At 37.6% G+C, this 21,036-nt stretch overlaps 2 protein-coding genes across 5 annotated transcripts in view; one reads left to right on the top strand and one right to left on the bottom strand.

Moving 5' to 3' along the window:
- LOC114467963 (septin-9-like) overlaps nucleotides 1-21,036 on the top strand; it is a 156,527-nt gene that overhangs the window by 72,145 nt on the left and 63,346 nt on the right. For all 4 annotated transcript variants that reach the window (XM_028454522.1, XM_028454518.1, XM_028454521.1 and 1 more), the window contains one exon: nucleotides 8,611-9,360. In XM_028454522.1, the coding sequence (XP_028310323.1) occupies nucleotides 8,611-9,360 (750 nt within the window). The remainder of the gene's footprint in view (nucleotides 1-8,610; nucleotides 9,361-21,036) is intronic.
- LOC114467964 (uncharacterized) lies at nucleotides 15,100-20,779 on the bottom strand. The gene is made up of 3 exons (XM_028454525.1): nucleotides 20,584-20,779; nucleotides 18,595-18,683; nucleotides 15,100-17,810 (listed from the first exon to the last, which is right to left on the bottom strand). The coding sequence occupies exon 3, from the start codon at nucleotides 17,807-17,809 to the stop codon at nucleotides 16,334-16,336; it is 1,476 nt and encodes a 491-aa protein (XP_028310326.1). The 5' UTR covers nucleotide 17,810; nucleotides 18,595-18,683; nucleotides 20,584-20,779; the 3' UTR covers nucleotides 15,100-16,333.

The following is a 21,036-nucleotide window of genomic DNA, read 5'->3' as shown; positions in this document are numbered from 1 at the left end:
GGTAATTTCAACAATATTGAGCCCTAGTTTTCACTTGTACGTATATAGGGGTCTATTCTCCCATCTGGACTTAAGTGCTTTTTTGCGCGACTGCAGTTACGCACTTCTCTCCTGCTCGTATTCTCGGGTCCAGGTTTCTGACACGCCCACCGCGCGTAAGTAGAGCAAAACCACGTAGTCTGTGAATGAAGGCGTGCTTAAGGAAAGGAGGCGGTGATCTAATTTTTTTGGGCTGTCTAGAAACATGGAATTTTCCCAACGCTTGTAAATGTCATTAAAATCCGTGAAAATGATTAAGTTCACTTTTAATTTGAAACACCTTTATGGATGTTTGACCTCATTGGGGCGCTGCACTTAATCCAGGGTTAGAAACGAGTAAGAGGAAAATGACTTACGCAAACCGAAGAATGCGCGTAAAGCCAGATTTGAATGGGAACACCCACATTTCAGGGCTGCTCCACCCACAGTGCATAACTGAGATGAAGGCGAGCAGCAACTGATTTAAGTACACGGGGAGAATAGCACACTGCAGAAAATGTCAGCAATGATGACAAATTGTGTCTTACCTTCATTGTTTATTTTTAAAAGTTGCTCTAATGTGCATAAAACTCCATATTTTGATAAATCCAAATTGTAAATGGACTTGATTTTATATAGCGCTTTATCACCACACTGAAGCAGTCTCAGAGCGCTTTACACATCAGCTCATTCACCCAATCACTCTCACATTCACACACCAGTGGGACAGGACTGCCATGCAAGGTGCTAGTCGACCACTGGGAGCAACTTAGGGTTCAGTGTCTTGCCCAAGGACACTTCGACACATAGTCAGGTACTGGGATCGAACCCCCAACCTCTCGATCAGAAGACGACCATTGTGTATTATTATCACCGAACTTGCTGCAGTTGATGTCCATACATTAGTAACATTATTTCTGCTTTTATAGCCTGAGAAATTGGCTTTATATTTGATGTAAATCTAGAGGTTTTTTTTGGACGGACTACAGATTTCTGTATTTAAAACACAATTTATTTTCATTCAGTATCATATATTTTCCAAATTTCACATCATCTGTAACCACTAGGCTTCTACTTTAATCTGAACAAAAAATAGCCATGTAGGACATGTAGAAGCTTAGAAAAACGTTATTTGTTATGGGTTGGGATTTTCAGCAAAAAGTGGCTCAAGAGGTTCATCAAGGAAAATGACATGTAATAATAATAAAAGAATTTTGATTTTTTTCAACAGTTTAACATTAAAAATCTGACTGCCAACATGCGATATAAGCACAGAGAAAACTTTGATTGAGTTTCATTTACACAATGATTCATGTTCTCGCTTTCATTTTTTACTTTCTCCTGTCGGCCCAGTTGGATGTTCTAAATGTTTGACATATGTGCTTTAGTTTAAAAAAACACATTGAAAGTGTTTGTAAAACCATCCCAGTATTAACCATACTGGGTGGCAGCTGTAATTTACTGCTCTTTAATCTAAGGTGAGGCTGTTTTAACAATGTCTTAATGAAGGGATCCGCCCACTTTTCATTGGACAACTTTGGTTGGAGGTGTCAAGGACAAATTGAAGGGCTTTCGTGTCGGAACTCTAACGTGTTTCAAAATAAAAGCTGTCATTATGAGCCAACTGCCACTTAGCTGTGGCTTTGTTGTTTTTTTTTTAAAAACTCCTGTTAAGACTTTGTGTGATATGTGTACTTATGTAGAAAAAAACCTGAACCAGTGAAACCATAAGCATTAAAAAAAATAATCATTTCTGTATATAATTAATTAAAATTCGGTTTTCCACTAAAAAATAATTGGAAACTGCTCAAAACAGGCAAAAAACCTGGTTTATAAATGATAATGTTCAAATGTGACTGGTTTGAATTTGTGAGACGTGCTTCAAAGTCATCACTTGAAACATTTTATAGTGTTGACATAGCTGTAACTATTGAAGTTTAACTTAAAGAAAAACACTTTTTAAGTGTGTATTAAGTTAAGGGCGAGGTTTGAACTCTGTTTACAACACAGCAAAACAAGCCTGCAGGATACTTTGGAGGAAAAGGATCTGGGAATGTCCAACCTCAGTGTTTCTCATTCTTTTTTGTGCTTATTTTCTGTTAATATGATTATGACAGGGAACAATGTTAATTTTTAAGTCATCTTTTATTGTAATCAGCATTGAATTGTATGTGTAAAGGGTGACTGTGGCTGTGTTGTAAATGTCTGACATCACAATGAGTATGTAGCGCGTTCACATTAGATCGTATGACAAGATTGAGTATGCGAGAATTAGACAGATGTATACTGTATGGGGACTTTTTTTAAGCATGCAAAGTGGGCACACTAGACATACTCAACCTCCCCCATGATGCATTGCGAGTGGAAAGTAAAATGGTCCTGGGACCGGTGTCATGTACTGAGTTTGCATCGTACTGAGATTGTATATGCGCATATATGCACATGTGGATTGGGTTAGGGTTAGGGTTATAATGTCAGTAGGTAAACTCAGTACGTGACACCGGCTTCAAACTAAGTCAAACATTCCCTTTTCAAAATAAAAGCATTTCTTCTTGTCTTCCATTATTGTTTAATGGTTTTGTAAATAGGGCTCTTGTCTTTACGTTAACCAGAAGTTTAGTCAGTAGCAAAATGGAGGGAAATGTTGGCATTAAATGTGTCTACGAGAGTTTTATGGATCAAATGAGCAGAGGTGTAAAAAGTACTGATATATCCTCTCAAGTAGAAGTACTGTTACTCAAGTACAAGTAAAAGATGATACATAAAATACTGAAGTACAAGATAAAAGTAGCTCAATTAAATTGTATTTAAAGTAAAAGTTTCTAGTTACTTTCACCCCATGTTTATTTTTGTAATAAATGGTTGCCATGGTTTCCTTGCATACAGTAAACATCTCGTCATGTTATTTATTAAATAAAATGACACCAATTAATTCAATTCAAAATAAAAACAATTCTCAGAGTCTAAGTATGGCTAAACTTATGAAAATAAACGAGCATTTAATGCTGTTTTGGTGCCGTACGGTACATTTAATCTGATTGGTTGGCTATGATGTGATGAATTTGATTGTTGTCTGGTTATTTCATTTCTTTGTAGTTTCACACTGTTCATTGAACATTTTGAAACAAATAATAATAATTTACTCAGCAAAGGTTGGGTGTAGAAATGTAACAAATGACTTTACTTCTTTTAAAATGTACTTAAGTTAGAGTAAAATAGCTTAATTATGAATATACTGAAAAAAGTACAAGTACCCATAAAAAAAAACTCGATTACAGTAACATGAGTACTTGTAATGCGTTACTGACCACATGTTGATATTCTACCAACAGAGATATTTAGCCTCATTGTGCTTCAGGTTTTTGTAGTTGTAGGTTCCAAATGCATCTTGGTAAACTTGAAAGTATACTTCAGTGGGAATACTCAGCATCCTAATCATACTAATAGTATATAGTAGACAGTATATACTCATTGATTGTGTAGTGTGTAGTACGTTGGTATTTGATTTCGAACACAGCTTTACTTTATTAGAAATTCTGTTTCTACAATAAAGTTTTTTGTTTTTTTTAACACTTTGATAGAAAACAGCTTGCAACAGTTTGAATAGGTTGTCACAATTTGAAGACTTTTACTGCTAATTAGTCTTAGTTCACAGAGTTTTCCCCCTCACTCACAGTAAACACAATTAGATCTTTTTGATCCAGCCAACAGGTCAACCGTCATGCTTGGAGAGGCGTAGCAAATGTAGTGATCAGTTGCTACATGCTGCACTGCAGAGAGGCTACATCATGTGCTTTTTCTGGCACTTTAACTATTTTCCAGTACAAGATATGAATACAGCTCATGCCTGACCAAGTGTTAGATGAAAAACCTCATGCTTGGCTCAGGGTCTTCCTTATTTGGTGATCCAGTGTGCTAGTAATTTAGCTCTATAGTGAATCCAGGAATAATTTGGTTTAGAAATTGCCTTTGAATCCAGATCTGATGAGAGAATATGGCTGTTTGAAAATGTTGTTCGTATTGATGCTTCTTCCTGTAGTTTTATCTCTTGTTTGATCTGAAACACAATGCACACACACACACACACACACACACACACACTGCTATTCATGCATAAACATGAAGCAAACAACAAGGTCATGCAATGTGCAACACATCAAATAATTTCACTTTGTTTTTTAATTGTATCTTTTATTTGGAATGGACAAAAAACATCAACATGACATCATTTGCATAAACAAATATAAGTGACCATCCAGTTTTGTATAATTTCACATTTATCTTCTTTATGACCATTTGTAGCTACAACAGTAGTGTTTTTTCTGTATCACATGTACTAATAAGCAGATAGCTAAGCTCTATTTGGACATTGTTTACTGTTCTATAGTCAGACGTGAGGCATTTGTGTCCCTCTCTTCTGTTCTTATATTGACTCTTGGTTCATCATCCCTGAAGTGGACCTGATGCCTTAGTTTATGTTTATGCATCACAAGCTGTGCATGCTGCAGGTTTTTTGGCTGAGGTGAGCCACATGTGACATAAAAAGCTGACAGGGTGTAAAGAAAAAGGTCACGTGTACAACGATAGATTTAGAAGAAAGAAAACACTGCACATACACATAGAACAAAATAAAATACAAAAACCATAAATGTACGGTATTAAAAGTCTTTGTTATATTTTTGTAATGCTAATATGCAAGTATGTACTTAAAACTCTTAAACTGAAATGCAATGCTTTTTATTAAGGTAGCACTTTATAATACAGCCTGTTTCTTACCGGGGAACTCCAGGGAGCTCTTGCTGTCTTACGGTGACACTTCTGTTGTCTTACCGGGGACCTTAAAGCAGAACTAAGTAACTTATGCTTAGCGCTCCCCCTAAAGTGTTTATGTTACTGTCGTAACCACACTGCACCCCCGAGTCAGCAGCTCCTCCTTCCCTTTATACCGTAAGAATGGCGCTGTTTATGATAAGTGAAGTGATCATCCAGTGGTCTCCCCTGACACGCACACGCACACGCACACACACAGCTATTAGGATAATGCTATTGCTAGGCGAATGCTGATGCCAGGTAAATTCTAACGTTAGACTAATTCTAATGCTAATGCTAGGTTAATGCTATTGCTAGGCGAATGCTAATGGAAAGTACATTTTAATGTTAAACTAATGCTAATGCTAATGCTAGGTTATTGCTAATGCTAGGGAAATGCTATTGCTAGGCGAATGCTAATGGAAGGTAAATTATAATGTTAGATTGATGTTAATGCTAGGTTAATGCTATTGTTACGTTAGTGCCAATGCTAGGTTAGTGCTAGTGCTAATGCTAGGTTAATACTATAGCTAGGCGAATGTTAATGCTAATGCTACGTTAGTGACAATTCTAGGCAAAATGCTAATGCTAGGTTAGTGTTAATGCTAGGTTAGTGCTAATGCTAGGCTATTGCTATTGCATGGCTAATGCTTGGTTAGTGCTAATGCTAGACTAATGCTAGGTTAGTGTTAATACGTGTTTAATGTTATTGTTAGGTAAATGTTAGGTTAGTGCTAATGTTAATGCTATTTCATAGCTAATGCTAGCTTAGTGCTAATGCTAGACTAATGCTGGGCCAAAACCTGCATCATCACTTGCATTTTATTCAGGAAATGCAAATATTCTAGCTATATATAATATTGTATTGAGGGCACATGGTGGATTAGTGGTTAGCACGTCCCCCTCACAGCAAAAAGGTCCTGGGTTCAAGTCCTAGGGTGGACACGTGGGTCCTTTCTGTGAGGAGTTTGCATTTTCTCCCCATGCTTGCATGGGTTTTTTCTGGGTTTCCTCACACAATCCAAAAACATGACTGTTAGGTTGATTAGAGACTCTAAATTGCCTGTAGGAGTGAGTGTGAGTGGTTGCTTGTGTGTGTGTTGCTCTGCGATGGACTGGTGCCCTGTCCAGGGTGTATCCCCACTTAACGCCCTATGAGAGCTGGAGATAGGCACCAGCAGACCCCCACGACCCTAAAAACAGGAACAAGCACGTCAGAAAATGGATGGATAGATGCTCATTTTAGGAGTCGCTGCTTTCGTTACTTCTCAGAACATCATGAAAAGCACAGTTTGATGGATTACTGAGTGCATCCTCACACAGACCTTCCCCAAAACAAGCCACACTACAGAACTCACTCACATGTGCTGTCCCTTAGAAAAGAAAAAGCCAAAAGTGGCACATATTGTGCAGCTGTTTATTAATAAATGTGCCTGTGTGACATTTTTCATCAGCAAATTTAACCCAGAATTATCTTTCTGGTCAGACTTTATTAAGTTAAAAATATTACATTTATATTATATATCAACATTTTGGGAAAAATATATATAGATATAAATTTTGGTCCATATTGCCATTGCACTCTCATCTAAAATGAGTTGACTCTTCCCCACCCCTTCCATTGTCCTACCTTGACTCACTCTTCCCTGTTCCCTTCCTCCTCACCAAGGTGTAACACTGCCCTCTCTTTTTATATTCTCCCTTTAATTATGTTTTTCTTACCATTCCTTAGGGAGGGCTGGTGGAAAAAATATAAGAGAAGAGAATTATTTCTTCTTTTTACCTGTTTCATTTCATTTCAGCTGATCAATCAGTGCTAATCAGGGGCGTGGCCTGTGTCCAGGTGCACTGAGAGGGCAGAGAGTCACTGAAGGAGTAGAATAAGGATAGTGAGTCAGTTTAAAGGCTGATACACCCTCAATGACCTGCTTGGAGGTACTAATGCATTGTTTTCATCGACTGGATTAGAAAGTACTGACATCATGTTGTCGAGCTACATGAAGCGAGTCAAGTCAGGTAAACCAGCGAGGTTATGTGTGCGTGTGTTTCTGTTATACTTAGTGACTGGTATAAGGAAACATTAGGGCTGTGGTATTTGATGCATGAAGTTTTTTTTTTTTTTTGATTTTCAGCAGGTCTCAAACCTGATTGCAAATAAAGTGAACACACTTTAAATTAAAGGTATATTCATTTGTTTTGTTTTAGGTGAAACTGAAGATGATTTACTCGCATCTTGCATCAGAGTTAAACAGGCTACTTTCTAAGTTCTAATAAATCTCAGCTTTAAATTGTACCCTACTTTTTTTTTTGCAGGTTGTGTCATATGGTCTGAAAGCATTTTCCCTTTGGTCTTTTCCACTTGGAAAGTGCTATAAAAATGTATTTTATTTTTTTTTTTCCTCCTAATAAAAACGAACTGTATATTGCAAAAATTCAACTGCAGTATGCATTATATACAGGATAAAATATCATTTTTATTCTCTTGTTTTTCCTATTATTTTTTTATTATTATTATTTTTTTAGCTGTGCACAAACTTTAAGCCAACTGATTATCGGCTGATATTTGCCATAAAATGCAATAATGATTGGCAATGACATAACCATGGGGTTCCTCATCTGTCACCGTGTAAAAGTTGGAAACCGTCCACCGTTGTTAGCGCTGTGAGCCACGAATCCGTAAACATCCTCATCGTTTCCTCCTCACACTACACTGGGTCTCACTACATAGGCTGGTGTAGCATTAGCATGGAGTGCTAACAGCTGATGTGTGTAAACAATGGGTCAGTGGCTCTAAGCAGTGACTCCCAACATGATCGGCAGCAGAAAAACTAGTGCAGTTTGTATTTACATATAAGGCAATAAATTATAATATATATTCTATATTAAACAGCAGTGTTTTAGCTGTTAGATAGTTGGAGAGGGAGGAGCTCACATTCTAGGAGGCGTGTTAGGTGACGTCACCTGCCAATGTGGGCAAAATCCATCTGTCCTGTTTAGAGCTGACTTTATACAAAATGTGTGTGCCAGTGGCCTGATCACCTGCCACATGTGGAATGACAAGGGAGGGAGGAAACAGAACTTTTTCCACTTTGTTCCTCTGAAAGAGGCTAAAGGAATGTATATCACTGTATCTAAACCATTTAAAACAAATATTAAAAAATAGTGAAAAACTTAACAACCATATTTCAGTATTCGGCTTCAAATTCTCATTTTGGTGCATCCCTAATTTAGAATTATAACTCAATTTATTTAATTAAAAGTTTCTTTTTCATCACCCTGAAACTGTGAATTACAACTCGCTACAACTTTAATGAGAAGGGTGAGGTTAAGAGGATGTGCGTAACTCTGCAATGTTTGGCTGAATTTGAGAGTCTGACTCTTAAATCGTTCTCCATGCACTCTTTTTCTGTATTTAGTTTTCAGGTTTGTCAAAGATGAAAATCCACTTTTACACAAGTACGTGGTGGCAAAGGGCATCAAAGTCTTGACAACACATTTTATTTGCACTAATCAATGTAGCTTAAGATTGTTTCTCTGTCACCACTAAGGCCAATGTGTAATTTGTGGCAATGCATGGAGGCTCCTGACTACTGGTCTATTTATATTCTAGTTTTTAATGTTGTTTTCACGTACCCTCTATGACAATTTGCGTACCCCACATTGGGAACCTAGGGTTTAGGTAATATCAGAAATTTAGTATTGGATAATATCGAACATTCCTAGTTGGTGTGACAAAGCATATACAGTTTTATTTTTTCTGACCTCATGTTCTTTCTTCTGCAGCGTTGAAACGATCATTCGAGGTGGAGGAATCTGATACATCCGCTCACCCGTCATCGCTCTCCCGCCGTACCACCGTTCCCCTCCGCACATCCACGTCTTCTACATCCAGTCAGCGGAGCTACGACTTGAGCTCCCGCAACTCCGACTACTCCTCCCGATCCCCTTCAGAGTCCTCCAATCCACGCTCCCCAAAGACCGGTATGAGACGCATTGAGTTGTCCGGTGGTCGTAACCCAGACTCGGCCTCGTCTCGCCGTACAGAAATGTCCATTGAGGTTTCGTCCAAGCAGATCGATAACTCTCCCAGCGCCGGCATCGCCCGCTTCGGCCTCAGACGGCCTGAGGTCAGCCTCAGTAATCGGAGTACTGCCTTAGACGGAAACCCCAATTCCATCTCAAGTGGCACAAACAGGAGAGCAGAGGTCAGCATCACGCGACCCCACGAGCCCCCAGCACCTCCCAGGAGGATGGACGCACAACTTTCCTCCACCCCCATCTCCAGGATCCCAGAGCCCCCCCAGAGAAGAGCAGACACCCTGTCCCCCAGCCTCAGCCCGGTGGACGGGACCTTCAAGAAGCCAGAGGTGCCTGTCTTCAGGCAGTTGGACGGTTTGGTGCCAGGCATCGAGTTGGAAAACAACAACCATCCCCCACCGGTGCCCGTGGCCCCCCTGCCCTCGCTGTCTGAGCCACGGATGGAAAGGATGCAGTCGCCTGTTGCAGAGGTCGTCCAGACTCGACCAACAGAGAGTGAGTACATGCTGTGGTGATGCCAGTGGCTTGTTGGTATTTTCTGTTTACAACCTTTCCAAACAAACCATCTGTGATGGCGTCTCAGTAAATGGACACGGATGCTTCTGTAGAACATTATCTGCACACAGAATAAGGCCAATTTGATGACATTTCTATTTCTGTGGGATAAAGCATTTATCTAATTTTCCACTTAGAATCACACAGTGGTGTCTGTTTAAAGAAGATAGTGTGATGGGAGGTGTCCATTTGTGGAGTTTGGATCTGATCTGCTCACAGATGCTGCTCTGTTTTATGCTTGTGGTTGCTGCTGCAAATTCACTTTAACAACAACTTGGAACCACATTGTTGTGGAGATAGTGATTAAACTTTGACTGATTTGTACTTTGATAAAACACAAACTCAGTCTGTTTTACTTGCTTAACTTTGTTCAATATTTTAATCCAATCAGCATTGCTGATCAAACAGAAAGGCCTAAATCATTTGAATATTTGGTGGTTGTTTTTGTTGTGAATGTAGGTCAGTGAGGATGATGAGAGTTACAGTGTGCCTCTGGGGGCAGCAGTGAAATAACTGGGGTATGCAAAACGATCAGAATGTTGATGTACCCACCCATTGCATACAGTTGTGGAGTAGTGGTCACTATAGAAACATGGATGGACTTTTCAATGTTTTTTTTTGACTAATATTTGATTCAGATCTAAGGAACTTGCAGGACTTCTATCTGAAGCTTCCATTAGATTATAAAAAAATGCATTTGTTTGTGTTTCAAACTAATTGCATTACAACTATTGCATCTCACTTGTCCACCTTGTTCAAAGTGTTCATTTTTATTTGGTAAAGTATACTGATGTCTCATTACAATAATTTTGAACTAATGGCTGTACTGAAGAGAGGTTTGTTTTAGCTTAACTAAAATCAACTATATACTGGTTTTAATTAGGTCTGTCTTTTACACACTGCAGTGTGTTTTGAAACTTATTAATCTTAGATTTACTTACCACTGATTTTTTTTTTTTTTAAAGGTTTTATCGAAAGAAAACAACCAACACACTCACACACATGATCCAAGATGATGCAATGTATTTTATTCTTGTTTGTACTGTATACTGATGACATTTTGGCTATGGTTCCCTTTTCAAAAATATTCATTTTTTTAAAGGAATTATCACCAACTTCACATCCTGTGACTTTCTTCTTCCACTCCTCAATGGGCATATATTTCTTTCAATAATGGTGAAGAAGACGTGTATATATACATGGATTATAGTTCTGGTTAATCTGTATTCTTTTATGGTCAACTTGTGACCTTGTTTTCTTTCTGCTCTGTTTTGCTTTTCTTTTCTGTATTGGAAAGGTTCAGTGTTTTCTCATTGTGTACAAGAAAAACTTTTTTTGCATAGACTTTACCTCTGAATTTGTACTTTGGGGCTTATTTAAGGGCAGCTCATCTTTACACTTGTATCCCAGTTGTGAGCTTCTGCATGTGTTTGTGTTTAATCCAGGGAAACAGCTGTACTTGTGGTTTGCTTGTATGACTGCAAAGGCAAGACATGTGATTCATTCCAAATCTGGAGCTCATAAAATAGAAACTCCCAGATCAACCTTAACTTTGTGCTGTTGTGGATCGGACACTTTTTTCCCCATCTCTTTTTTTAGGCTATTTACTAAGTTTTCTACAATTTGTGCACTGAATGTGAAATGTGGCACTGTGCATATAAGGAAGTAAGACAGGAAGTAGGAGGCCGTAAAGTGTGCCACATTTGGCTCAGATTACCATCGTCCTATTCAGCCCTGCGTGTGAAAGGAGGGGTTTAGCAGGCAGTCAAAATGGAGAAGAGGGTTAGTGTGCACTAGGCAGGGCAGAGAGATGCAACCATAATATGGTCTGATGCAGAGATTTCCTACAGAAGAGGGAAAATATTCTTTTTTTGGTGATTTAAGACCCAAAATAAAACCTTCACCTTGGGCTGCACGATTATTTCTAGGGTTCTCGCCAACGCTGTTGAGCGTAGGGGCCCCGTGTTGTAATAATAGAAGTAGTGCATCCTCCACGTGTGTGCGTGCACGTGTCTTCCGCGTGTGTTCCAATATTACTTCAGGTCCCACATAATACTTCATTTAAATTTGAAAAGTGCATCTTGGAATCAGTCTTTGAAGTCAAATGTTATTTATTGTCTCTACAGTGTTCTGTATGTGTGAGTATTTATTAGTGGAGGACCTATACCAAGCATTAGTAACACTATAACTACATTCATCATCACATTCACTAATTGAACAAATAACTTTGATCAATCATGTAATCACGATTATAATCACAATTAAAGCTGCAAGCAGCGATGAACGGGCCCTCGCAACCACACCCATTTTGGGACGTGGTGCACGTTGAGGTGTGTTGCATGTCGGGGTGTGGCAGTAATGTTAAAGTGTTGAGACGTAGCTGACCCATTTTCAAGGATTATATCACCTGCAGTGTTCTGTGAAAATATAATGCCCATGATTTCCTTTTACCTATAGGTGGCTAATCACTGCACACCGTAGCCACGTGCGCGCCAGAGCCAATCACTGGAGAGCCCACCTTCCTGCCCCACCTATTTTGGAACATACAGTGATGATGTCATCCTTTTGTTCCAGTGTTCTAATCCAATCACTGGAGAGCCCACCCCCATGCCCCACCCATTTTTGAACATTGGAACATTAGAATATTAGATTATATTTTTTGTATTGGAGAATCACAAGGCTTGACAGTACAAATGAGTTAATTTTCATGTTTGTAGAGCTAAAGGTGTGCCCAGGAGGATGAGAGAAATGCCATGGATTTTTGAACATTTTAAAGAGTGGCCTGATGATTACTGTATGTTCCAAAAAGGGTGGGCTCTCCAGTGATTGGCTCTGGTGTGCACATGACTACATAGTGCAGTGATTACCCAGGTAGAACCAATAATGTTCCAATGTTCTTACTCAAAATTGTCAAACTCATGGCCTAGGGGCCAAATCAGGCCCTTTGGAGCATCTAATTTGGCCCGCAAGAGCAAATATAAATTACAGAAAAAACATTAATCATTGTGTAAATGAAACTCAACAATATTTGAAGGTGTTCACAGTTTTCCTGGTGCTTATAACACATGATTGTAGTCATTTTTAATGTTAAATTGTTGAAAAAAACCCAAATTCTTACAAAATCCTTCAATTTTCCTCAAATAATGACATATTTACCTTAATTAAATAGAAATTGGTCACAAAATCTAGGAAAATGTATTTAAAAGATCTGTTGGGACTGATATCTGTCACTTATTGCCTGCTTTCATACATATTTAGTATTGTATGTATAAGTACTGTAGAAATGTAAACTTAGGGCACAATAATGTTAAAATTACTCATTCCTACATAAAATCTGTGGTCTACTAGAGATCAAACTGCTCCTCATTTGGCCCCTGAACTAAAATGAGTTTGACACCCCTGGTCTATCTGATGACATCATCACTGTATGTTGGCGGCGGTAATAAATGCTTTTACAAATTCTGTTAAAGTTCTACCTCTACAGTGATGATGTCATCAGTTCTACCTCTACAGTGATGATGTCAAAAATCTACAGAATTTCATAGTTGTACGTGAAACGAATTGTATGAGTTCCCTATTGAGTCATTTTGCCATTCACATGTGCAATTCCCCCAAAATATCACATTTTTTGCCAGTCCTAATATGCGTTCACATTTACATGAGTTTTTGAACGTGTTTAGGCCCTCAAAAATGTGATCACTTTTCTGTAAGAATAATGATAATAAAAACGAGGTGCATTACATTAGGGTCCTACCCACTGTTGTTGCTTGGACCCTAATTATTTATTAATTATTTATTTTAAAATTCTGTTTTTATTACACTACTTTTAAACAAACGTGTGTGCAGTTTACAGGGCAAAATGAAGCTTTAAATAACATTTATACAAAAAATATTAATAAAAAATTAACCCAAAATTTTAAATTGTACAGAATAAATACATTATTACAGAGTGAAGAACCCATATTTTAAATGTAAATATTACTGACAATCAGATTGTTTGATAGTTTAATCATGGCAACCAAAATTGTGATCACGATTAAAATTAGATTAATTGTGCAGCACTACTTTCAACTAGATTATCTGAACAAGGTGCTTTCTGATAATGACTGACCATTACTTTTCACGTAAATAATATAAATCGGCATTATTGAGCCTCTTTAAAACAAATAGATTTGTCTAAGCAGTTTTTAGTTACTGGTGCTTCTGTTTAGAAAATGTATAATGCAGGTGTTAATATTGATAGAGCATTAATGATGGAATTCCTGATGTCTGAACGAGGTAACACAAGGTGCTGGAATGATTTGTGCCTTTGTGTTTGTCAGCTATAAAAATGAGCACAGCTGTTGTAGTGCCTTGGCAGGATGTGACCTCATGCTACACACGCACGCACATAAGCTTGCACAGTCATTGTGTATGCATCCATTTCCTGTTGATTAACTTGACTGTTAATATTGCAATGGTTGTGATACATCTCACACAGTTGGTGAAAGCTATTTTGACAACTTGTGTGTGTCTGTATGTTATGTTCGTTTCTTGTCTTGTAATCCCAACTGACACACAGTTTGCTGCTAAAACTGATATATTCTAGAAGTACAAGTAAAAAGTAGCTCAATTAACCAGTACTCAAAGTAAAAGTTACTAGTTACTTTCAACCCCAAACGTTTATTTTTGGTAATAAATCGTTGCCACGGTTCCCTTGCGTACAGTAAACATCTCATGTAGAAACTTAAAAACCAAATCTTATATCTCGTAATTTTTTCTCTAAATGGCGATATATGGTATTAATATTCATATTTTTAGCTCAATAACGTCTTATCAGAAAGACAATTCTGGGTTAAATTTGCTGATGAAAAATGACACATTTATTAATGTTTATCAAATGGGGGTACGTGTACCCATAACGGTACGCGATGGCACTACAGGGGGTACTTGATAGAGAGATAGTGGAAAATTTACAAATAAAGTGTCTGTCTTTTCAACATAAATATCGTTACTTTCTACTCCTTACATTTCCCAAAAAGGCTCGTTACTTTGTACATATAGCCTATATAGCTTATAACTGTTTTGACCCAGCTAAGGTAAGTAAGGGGAAGGGGAGGGCTTACACGGACATACAAATAATGATGATTGGCTAAAGGTGGAGTGAAATTCCATGGTAAGCCAATCAGTGACAGAGTTTAGGTAAGGATGACTCCTCAGCCATTCGCTGTTAACTTCAATTGTCTGACTTAAGCCTCTGAAATCTGTCTTGAGACTGCTTTTGATGAAGACTTTATCTGATGATCTGTTCAGTCTTGTGCTGGCCTGCTGAGTGGTGTCACAGTTAAACATGGCTTTATTCTCCTGCATTTCAAACAAAGACGCTATTATTCACTCTTTTTTGGGAACTGGTTTGGAGTAAAGAGGGTATCACAAGGGAAGAAAATGATCTTGAATCATAAAACTGTTAACTTTCACCCCCCCCCCCCCAAACTCATGAAAAATAACCTTGACTGGTAGAAAACAATGTTTTATTAAAAGGAGAAAAAAACGAACATTTCACAAACAATTAATTCAGCTTTTCACAAAATGGTACACAGCATATGCTTAGTTTAAGATTCACTTAAAGCTGACATGCCTTGGTTTTTTTAACAACTGGGTTAGATTATCATTTCTTCTGCATTGTCTTCTTACCCCTGACGTCATTACAACACATTCAGTATGTCTCTCTTTAACATGATTGTCTGTACTGTTGTTTTTAAAATGAAAGCATTTAATTCAAAGGTTCATGATCAACACCAAATACAACAGAGTTCTCTTCAAACAAAATACAATCTGTATAGAAAACATTGATAGAGTTTGCAGCTCATAAGAAAAAATGAAGTTAAAGCACAGTAAAAATGAGAAATAAAAAAGGCAAAATAAATCAGTGCAACTTTAGACAGCAGTTGTTTCATAAATCTAGGGTCGGACTTCGGCTTATGTCAGAAGTAGCTAAATATTACCCGAAAATGTCAGCACAGCATATTTTCTGGGATAGAGGTTGTTTTTCTTTTTTTCATTTAAAATTGAGGAAGAGATTTACACAAAGTGACAGGCAGACAGTAAGTTGTATGGAGGTGTGAAAGTAAAAAAGGTTAATTGTATTCAATCAGCATTGCATTGAGCCAATTCCAAGCAGCCTAACATCCAGGTATGCGACTTTTGGAGCTTTTAAAGCCCTGTTTTGCACCATCGCCGGTTCTTGATGACCTCCCACAACGCCGTGCGGTCGATGTCATCTCCTTTTTATCCGCTACAAGAACAGTTGCGTTCACAGCTCCCCTGATCGCTCTAAACTTTGATTGGAAACGCTACGAGACCGGCAAAAACAATCGCTCTAGAATTAGCCTGTTTGATCTCGACTACGCTTGCGTAGCCACATCATTTTTTTGGCATGCAATATTACAAGATACAGATCTTAAAAGCCATGTGAAAAAGATTCCATTCCAACATTCCACACTACAAAATAAGTCATAAAAGTATGTATGATTTGCGCTGATATCGGTTTGATATCTGTATCAGTCAATACTCAAGGCTGCAATATCGGTATCATATTGGAAGTGAAAAAGTTGCATTGGGACATCCTTAATGAATACATGACATATCTATCTATCTCCTCTCTCTAGGGAGAAGTTTTGAAGGCTACGTATAAAACATCTCCACATTCCCGGATCCGTCACAAACAGAAGTCCAGAAAGAGTTGGTTACGAATGTCAAACAAATGAAGTATTTCAATATGAAGAGAACCAAAGTTTGAACAAGTTCACACAAAACATTAAACTGATGATTTATCAAACACTGCACCATACACTAATGGAGATGACATATCTATCTAAGTTTTTGCGTGTGTCATTTATACCTTGATTGAAGTAAAAAAAAAAAGTGTCTTTTTTTAAAAAACTTCCTCCCAGGAAGGGGTGCTTGCCTCATCTTCTTCCCCTTGCAGAATAAAACGTATTTGAACTCCAGGAGCAGCAGTCATACTTGAACGGTACTCGTAAACACTATAGCTTGAATTCTCCAGACTAACATTTTGCTTAAATTTTCTTACCCATTGCCATTGCCACCATTCATAACTGCCAGTGGCCTTATGAGCAGAGCTGTAGAAGCCAACCCAAGACTTCTCAAACTCAGACATCCATTCATAGAAAGTCTTCTTTACATATATGCGAGCACAGGCCTTTCCGTCTTCTACAAAGAGCTGCAGTTTTGCGTTGTAGTTTGAAATGTCAACTGGTTTGGGACTCTCAAACTCAGGACCTCTTTGGAGCTCCCTCCCCCTTGATGACCAGAAGAAGCATTTTGTTACAACTGCATGCAGGCGAACCTGAAAGCCATCGCTCACAGAGATTGATGTTTCATATGTGCCTGATTTTTTGTTTCCAATACAGTGCTTTGCCAGGACTTCATCATCATTGTCATTCTTGTAAAGCACTACCATCACCTTTTCTCGAAGGTAAACCAGAGGAATGTTTTTCCAAATAATTTTAGCTTTGCCACATGTGTTTACTGTCACTTTGAGAATGATTCCATTATTGTGGTCCTCAACAGCTATGGAACAGAATTGACCTATATTGACATGGTTGTTTCCTCTTTCTGGGATGTTGACCACATAATCGGGTTGCGTTCTCTTAGGCGCTGCAGGTCGCGGTTGCTTCTTTCGTTTGTAGGAGTAATTTTCACAAAATACAATAAAGAGAAATAGTCCCAGACCGGCAACGTCACCCCAAATGTTGCTGATATCCCTCAGCTGAAAATCGTTGGCATCAATTTCTAAGCGGTCTCTGAAGTTTCTCAGTGAATTCATTTGATTTCTGACGCTTGAAAACTCTCGAATTTGTCTTAAAAGATTCACATGGACCTGAAACGTATACTGTGGATCATAGGCATTGCTGCGCTCAGAGCCTCGATAATGCTGCGTAATATAGACTTGATCGATCCTCTGTCTTCCCAAATTTGACTGGATGACTCTGAATATGATCCGGTTAATGTTGCCTTCATTGTACTCATCCCTTGTGTCGACCACATAATGTGGAAGCTCTTCTGTTGCTCTATGGTTGATATTCCCAACGGTGTAATACTGGTATCTGACGTGTCCCAAAGGCAACGGATCCAACAGTCTCTCATAGTTGCCATAGTGATGGGAGCCGTATTCACCACTATTTGGATCAAAGGTCAACCATATGTTGTGGTTGTTGTCAATGTCAACTGTATTGGTAAACCAGTAGAGTAGCACAGCAGTGTGCTTGGGCACATATTTACCAAGGTACATTTGATGGAGGTCATTTAGGGTTTTCAGTGTTTGTACAGCTGAGGCCAAGGACGGTGCAAGAAGCAAAACCATGCAAACGATCGACATGTTCTCCATCCTGTGAAAATTAATCAGAAAGTGTTAATGTGATGTAATGTGCTTTTCAATAATAACATTAATGTGATAAACGGCTACAAACGACAATGTAAGGAATTGTTATCTCAATATTAAAATATCAGTGTTGTAATGGGAAAACTGAGTGGAACAAAGTGAATTCACTTCATGAAATATATATAAGGCTTTTTTTTTTTTTTTTTTTTTACAAAACAAAGCAGAAATTCTATGATGACAAGGAAGATAATATTCTCACATGCATGTTTTGTGACAAATCACGTATCTGACCACAATTTTTCATCATGAACGGGTGAAAAAACACGAAAATGTCAATTCTCTGGCGAAATAGGATGTAATGCTAAATAACAAAAGGGGGTTAGTCTGTGTCATCTAACTATTGTATTTCCATTTCAGGAGGTAAAATCTGACATATTTTGTAACGATATCATGCTTTGAAAACAATTTTCCAACCAAAACATGTGGCTTAGTTTGTAGCAACTTTAGCAAATGGACAGACGTGAAGTCTCAAATGATTTCAGCACGTGCATTCGGTCTAAATAAAGCCAGTAAATCTAAAACACATAACAAAAGTTAACTGTATTAAGCATGTTTGGCACGATTTCAGGAAGTTTAAAAGCCAGTAATAACATGTGATTAGGTAACGCCCAAACCGAAATGGGTAAAAAGACGCAGAAATGGGTGAACTCATGAATGCTTTGTTGTTGGAGCAGGTGTTGCCACACTATTTTGTTAAAGCTATCGGGAGTAGAAATAATGTGGTGCTTTACCTGATTATGGTTTTTATAAATGCTGCTTTTCTGAAGGGATTGCAGTCTGTCAGATACTTCCAGTGTTTGTTTCCACTTGTTGAGGCCACCTGTTTGTGTTGGACAGAAGTGAAATCTGTTAATCACATCTAGACATGGCTGTTAAACACTTTACAGTGCTTTTACAGTGAGTTCCAAAGGAATAAGTGTGCACTAGTGAGATTGACACCGCTGGCATCAGTTTGGCAGAAGTCTTTGATAGAAGGGTGTGTAAGTGACTTCCTACTTAGACCAAAGGAATAATCAGAGGGTTTTTTTTTTTTTATTGACTGCTTTTTCTGTGTCATCAGCATGTTTGGATCGTCCAGCTTGCCCAGTAACTTGACAGTAACATTTGTTATTCTCTTTTTTTTTTTTTGTCTCATTAAAAAGTGTTTGTTTTGAATCTATAGTCAAAGTAAGCAGGATCCCATGTGGTGGTTTAGATGCCTACTATAAGCCCACGCCCTGGCAAGTAGCAGCTTGGCTTCTAAGATTAAGGAGTCATCAATTAGCTTTGCTGAATGTCTGTTTTTGTACCCATTTTTTTCTTTGTTGTCTTTGTAATAAAAATATTAGAATAAGAATTAAACAGCTACATTCCTCTACAGAACAGACACAGGCATAAGTTTAATAAGTGATCACAGTTTTTATAAAAAAAAGCTTAATTATATAAAAAATTACAGAACTCTTTAAATACAAAGAAGACAGGAATAGATGCACATTTTAAGTCAAATTTAGTACAGATTTAAAGTGCCATCTTTTCTGGAAATCAAAATGTGTATTTTAGCAAAAATATTGGTAAACTAATTGTGTTTGGATAACTGACTTTCTAATTGTATAAAATTCTATAAAAATTGTCAAATATAATCCAACGCAAAACTGGTGAACCATTTTACAGTTCTTTACATATGTAGTTAACATTTATCAAAATGTGTTTCATATCAAGCTTTCCCACATTTTACCATTAAAAACAAATAAACAAAAACAATTAAATCGAAGCGTATACTGACACCAAAAAAAAACTCAGACATCCACACCAAAAACATTAAAACCTATATTTTCATTGATTGGGAAGCCTAAGAAGGTAACCAATAGATAGAAAATAAATTAGATGATAGATATTTGTTTTTGGTGTATTTTACAGCGGATTTAGGACCAGTTATTATAAGAGAAGCTAACACAAGAGGAAGGTTAACTTTTATTAGATTCTTTTTTTCAGGTTCAGTAATTGTGATTAATTGTAATTGAACTTTAGTAATTGAGAACGTAATAGTAATTAACCTTCTGAGGATAAAAACATAATTGTAATTGGAAAAAATGCTGGTCACTGTAACCATAATTGTATTGTAATTCAATATGGGTAATTGAAAATGTAATTGTAACTGAAAAGTGTAATTGACCCTAACCCTGAACAGAATTATATTGCTTTACTGTTAGAACACACAATTGTGATACAGTATGCTATGAGCTTGCGTTCATATGAAAGTATAATCAGTACTTGTTTGGTAATCTGCCAGAGCTCAAGGTCAAATCTTAGGAATTTTTCATTTAGACATTTTATCTCTTATATGATAGACAAAACAGTGTCAATAGAACTGCTACGCTTTGTCTGCCTTAACTCATTTAGTTAGTTTAAAATGAAAATACCTGTTTGAATATATGACGATGAACGTTTCATGTGTGCATTTAATATGCACCACATAAAACACACAATAGGATCAAGTCTCTGACTGACGCGGGTAGAAGGGCTGCTTAAGTAAAAATAACTGTTTCAATGAAAAGCTGCTAATTCTAAAAAAAAGAAACATATAAAAACATATCATACTCTTAATGTATATAAAAACACGTTATGATCAACTTAAACTGTAATGATAACACTGAATAAGAGGGTTTTCAATTTGAAAATGTATTTCCAAGTCAAAGAACAATCCCGAATCCGATCAATAACCAAACAAATAAATGCCTCACCTCTTTGTGGACTGTAATCTGAAGAGATCAATGTTCCTTCTCGACGCTGAGAGCTTCTGTCTTTGAGGCTGCTTTTTCTCTGTGTTGTTGCACTGTGAGTCTGTGAGGGGAGTGACTTCTGTTCTCATTTCCACATAAACGAAACAAGGAGTGACAGAGATTATCAGAAGGAAAACAAAAGCAGATTAAGTAGAGAGGTTAGGAATACCCTGTCAGTGCATGCTCCAAAGTAAAAGAACTGGTTATGGTTCGCCAGAGGAGGAAGTGAAACAGAAAGTGTGCCTTCATATTGTAGGTTTGAACCATGTGTTGTGGAAAAACATTTGAACTAGTCATGGTTTTGTTTCATTAACACTTTTTTTCCAAGTGTTGAAATGGGTGGATTTATCACAGACTGACCTTCAGACTTGACTTTACCTTTGCTTTTGACCCAGTGCTAGCTGTATGACTGAT

The sequence above is a fragment of the Gouania willdenowi genome, chromosome 8 (genome assembly GCF_900634775.1).
Source record: "Gouania willdenowi chromosome 8, fGouWil2.1, whole genome shotgun sequence".
NCBI classification, from domain to species: domain Eukaryota; kingdom Metazoa; phylum Chordata; class Actinopteri; order Blenniiformes; family Gobiesocidae; genus Gouania; species Gouania willdenowi.
The sequence above is the reverse complement of the archived record's forward strand: the minus strand, read 5'-3'. Positions and strand labels throughout refer to the sequence as shown.